General features: G+C 44.3%; 1 protein-coding gene across 1 annotated transcript; it reads right to left on the bottom strand.

The window, feature by feature from the left end:
• Positions 1 to 1,193: 1,193 nt before the first annotated feature.
• On the bottom strand, positions 1,194 to 4,558 carry LOC147659095 (uncharacterized). Its single transcript, XM_086951977.1, has 2 exons — positions 3,612 to 4,558; positions 1,194 to 1,281 (listed from the first exon to the last, which is right to left on the bottom strand). The coding sequence occupies exons 1-2, from the start codon at positions 4,556 to 4,558 to the stop codon at positions 1,194 to 1,196; spliced, it is 1,035 nt and encodes a 344-aa protein (XP_086808103.1).
• Between the last annotated feature and the right edge of the window lie 367 nt (positions 4,559 to 4,925).

Here is a 4,925-nt window from a genome sequence, read left to right as displayed (position 1 = left end):
TAATTAAATACCGGTTCTATTTTTGACTGGATACAATATAAACAGATAGCTCAATAAATAAGAGTCAAGATTCGAGGTAGCTAGAGTTAACAGGCTTTAATCAGGCATAAAGGACAGGAACAGGACAGCCTGCATGGGAATAGGATGGCAGCTGCCGGGGGCAGGAGAATAGTGCTAACATCAAATTAACAGTGCATTAGTATATATACTAAAACAATTACATTTCATTCAATACAGGAGGCGTAACAGTGGGCGTGTCTTGTAGCAGTCGCGAAAGATAAGGCATAAAGTGGGTGTAACAAGAGGCGTGTACATAGACATGTGGTATGAACGTCACAGAAGTGTCATGAATGGGGCGGAAACATGGAGGGGGCTACCTAAGGAGCTGGGACCTCTGACCTAGTGGTGCGCGCAAACGGGCAATGACGTGTTACCAGGGAGAACTGGGGGCTATGACTTCTGCACTAGAAGAGGAGACTAAAGTCTGCGGAGTCAGGGCGACATGTACCTAAAGCATATCTAGTATCTGGTGTTTGGAGAACATGTTGATAGAATCCAAAAGTTATCAGGGCGAAGGCTACTTGACACTAAGACTGGTGCATACATTATTCTAAATGTATTGTGTGTGCGAGGAATATTCTATGAACATTAATACAGTATTTCTCTTACATGGAGACAGAAAGGCTAGACCATGACGGAAATTATTGATGCGATTCAGTAGCTTAGGAATGCAGAGAAGGAGGGCTGGACTGATAACTAGAAGCATAACATACTCTTGGCAGACTGGGAGGCAGAGCCAGGCCGGGCCGGGCACTGTGAGGCAGGATGTAAGTGAAGGGTCAGGGATGCAGGTGGGGGCTGTATCGCTCCTCGGAGAGGGTTCAGGAGACAGGAGCTGAATCTGATGTCCGGGCCCTTTTGAGGCCTAGAAACGGGGCCTTTTACTGAATTATCGTGCACACTGTAAAATGTGGCAACGTAGGTTTACATAGGCCTAATATTCGTTGCTTTCACGGGAACTAGAAACTGGCATACTAGAGTTGGACACAACTAGGATTGCGTCTTTAATCGATCATAAGGAGTACATATGCATATTAATCATGCACATATAACTTAGGATGTGGAACACGTAGGGACACAGAACATGGCAAAATTTACTTTTCCACATTCCCTCCTTGTGCCCTACGTTTCCATCAGGAAACATCAATATTCATGATACCATCTATCATTTCATATAGCATCATTTGCTCGTCTCGAATTGTCTTGGAACGGGACTTAGGACTAGGAATACAGGATGTAGCACAAATGCCGCAAATCGCAGGGCCACATTGTAAACAGAGGCAGCAACTGAATATGATCATTACTGCTATACCTAGGAATGACAATACTTTCCATCCCCAGACAGAAATTATACTCCAGAGCCAACCGGACCATGTCCAGGTGCCTGGATTCTGGTGTAACTGATGGGCAATTTTATGAAGTCTGGTTATAGCTGAATAAACAGACTGCGCGTTATTAGGAATGAAAATGCAGCAACTAGATCCGATGACTCTACATGCTCCTCCTCTATCGGCCAGTATGACGTCAAGAACGAGACGATTTTGGAGCACGACAAATCTCATAGCAGATTGCTCTTCGGTTAAGTTACCTAGAGCAGAAGTAGTCTCATTCACTACTGCTTCAAGGGTTCTGGTTAACCTACGTATTAGCTTACTATTCTGGACAGGGCCTATAAAGAAGAAGAAACCTTTATTGAAGTCTTGATACTGTTCTAGAGTAGTTTCAGTTTGATCGACAATCGGGGACTCAATCTCCCTTCTATGTCTAAGGTGTACTAGATGTGTGTTTCTATGATAATCAGATGGGGCTAGAAAAACTGGTGGCAGTAGGAAGGCAATGTAACATGTTCCATCCCAATCGAGGGGCAGACGAACATATGCGGTCTGACCACAAACAAAATAAGAATGACGTGAGGCCTTGAAAATAGATTTCCCACTGTCACTATACTTGACAATAATAATACAATCACTATGTCCTACATGTGCGGAACCATTCTTTCTGACACATAATTCGCCTTTGACTGGTAATACTGAAATAGCAGGCAAATCTGGAGTGGTATCGGATTGAACATTCAGGACCATGAAATTCGAGGAATAATTACCTAAATCATATACTTCATTTTCTAGATCCAACCCTGTTCTATGGGGAAGACCTTGGTTATCTGGGAAACATGTTCTATTCAGAAGGGACATATCAGTTGAGGATGACGTTAACGTGGACCATGCTCCACACGAACCATTATGTGAAAACGGATAAGGAAAGAGTGGCAGAACTCCCTTCGGTGTCTGGAAAGGGGGGAGTCGACCACACACCCAACAATTAGTGGCATTGCTGGTCTGGTGTGAATAATGTAACATTCTGATAAAGGTATTATTTCGCATAGCAAGACGATAGGATAGCTCATGAGGAGGCAGATCACTAAATGTGTGCTCTACTGTAGTATTAGAAAACATATGTACATGTGACATTGGAAAACATAAATGAAAAGCATAACTTGTGCAGGAAACCATAAGACTCAAAAACATAAGAAATAACAAAGTAACGATGCATCTACTGCATACATTTTTCCGATAACGGATTCTCTTAGAGTGTTGACTAACTCCTTCACTATGGGGGTCTATCTCATACATGTCAGAAACCTGTCTAACCGTTTCACCCGAGAGGGACTTAGACAATTAAACTGGCTGACTTATTTTACTAGACCGGAGTTTCTTTTTATACTCCTGTTGCGGAGTTTCCTCTGACTGGGGAACTTTGAGTTCAGAGTCTGTTTTTAGGCAGTCTTTAGAAATTGGACAGTCCTTAGCAAATGTCTTTTGTCGGAGTCCATGAAACTTCTTGATGTGGGACAGATGGACCCATCCTTTTCTTCCCTCCAGTTTGGCCGCAGTCCTGGTTGTGAGCAAGACCATACGAGGCTCCTTCCAACGGGGCTCCAGTGGACTTGAACGATCAAAATTCCGGACCAATACGAGGTTTCCTGGAACGATTTCATGCGGTTTCACCTCGGTGTTGTCTGGAAATGCGGCGGCAACCTGTGAACGACAAGAGTGTAGGGCAGACATCAAGGAAGCTAGGTAATCTGTCAGCATATTACTGGAAACGTCTGTAATACTGCGGGTCTAGGTGTACCCCACATATTTGGGGGGCGGCCGAATACGACCTCATACGGGGACAGACCTGATCTGGAATGTGCAACCATCCTCATGTAGAATAAAGCAACTGGCAGGGCAACTAGCCAATCTACACCTTTCTCTTTACAAACTTTGGCAATGCGGATTTTCAGAGTCTGATTATGTCTCTCTACGAGACCGGCTGCTTCAGGATGGCGCACACAATGGAACTTCCACTGGTACCCTAACAGAAGGGAAACATGCTTCATTAACTCAGATGAGAATGGCTGGCCGTTATCTGAATACACGACCCTAGGGAGTCCATAGCGGGGAAAGAACTCACGAACCAACTGCTTGGCAGTGGTCGCAGCTGTGTAATCTGGAACTGGATATGCTTCTGTCCACCTGGACAAAACGCATACAACTACGAGGACATACTTGAAACCTCGACATCGCTCCATCTGAATATAATCCATCTGGAGGACTTCAAAAGGGTGGTCAGGAGGTTGAAATCCACCTTGTTCCACCGGGACACTTTTACCTGGATTGAACTGACAACATTTCATACAGGTACGGACTTTCTGCTTGGCTGCAGCTCGTAAATGTTTGTTAAACCAAATGTTCTGGATTCTGTCTAACATGGCTTTTTCTCCTAAATGTGCAGGACTATGTGCGGTATTAATAATGACTTGAACCATTGAGTCGGGGAGAAACCATGTGGCTTTTCCCTTCGTCAACCATCCTTGATCTGTCTGGACCCCTCCTTGTTCGGACCATTTCTTGATTTCATCGGGAGTAGCATGTAACTGTATGTCTATAACATCTTGTGTAGGGTCCTTAACTGTCATACAAGTAGTCTGTTCTGGAATGGGTGTCTGTGTTGTGTTAACTGGAATGTCTGGAGTCTGAGCTGTAAGCTTGGCTGTTCGATCTGCTAGATCATTACCTTGAGAAATAATGTCAGTAACTTTCGTATGTGCTTTGCACTTCATGATAGCGATAGCTGTCGGTAAATGTATTGCATCTAACAGAGCTTGAATGAGGAGACCATGCTGAATCTTGGTTCCATGAGAAGTCATGAAACCTCTCTCCTGCCAGAGTACTCCGAAGTCGTGTACGACTCCGAATGCATAACGTGAATCTGTATATATGTTTACTTTCAGGTTCTTGGCACGTATGCAGGCTTGGGTCAGAGCGACTAGCTCTGCTGCTTGAGCAGACAGGGTGTCAATACGGTGTGTCTCTATAACTTCAGTTTCAGTAGTCACTGCATACGCGGCTACTAGTTCTCCTGTACTTGTTCTCATACATGAACCATCCACATAAAGTGTCAGGTCGGGATCGGGTAATGCAATATCTGTCAGGTCTTGTCTTGGCTTTGTCATAGTGTTAACAACTTCCACACAATCATGTGTGGCAGGATTTGAATTAACTGACGGTAATAGTGTAGCTGGATTTAAAACGTTGCAGCGTCTGATTTCTATGTGTGGCTGGAACAGTGTCAGTTCATAACCTGTTAAACGTGCAATTGTCAAGTGCTGGGTCTGTGTTCGGTTTAAAAGAACTTCCACAGAGTGTGGAACTTGTACTGTCAGGGAGTGTCCTAACACTATGGAATCACTTTGTCTGATAGCTAGTGCCGTGGCTGCAACTGATTTGAGGCACGCAGGCAGAGCCTGGGCTACTGGATCTAATGTGCTAGAAAAATAAGCACAGGGCTTGTACTGTCCTGCTTGATCTTGTGTGAGAACA

Source organism: Lissotriton vulgaris, unplaced genomic scaffold (genome assembly GCF_964263255.1).
Source record: "Lissotriton vulgaris unplaced genomic scaffold, aLisVul1.2 SCAFFOLD_462, whole genome shotgun sequence".
NCBI lineage: Eukaryota > Metazoa > Chordata > Amphibia > Caudata > Salamandridae > Lissotriton > Lissotriton vulgaris.
The sequence above is the reverse complement of the archived record's forward strand: the minus strand, read 5'-3'. Positions and strand labels throughout refer to the sequence as shown.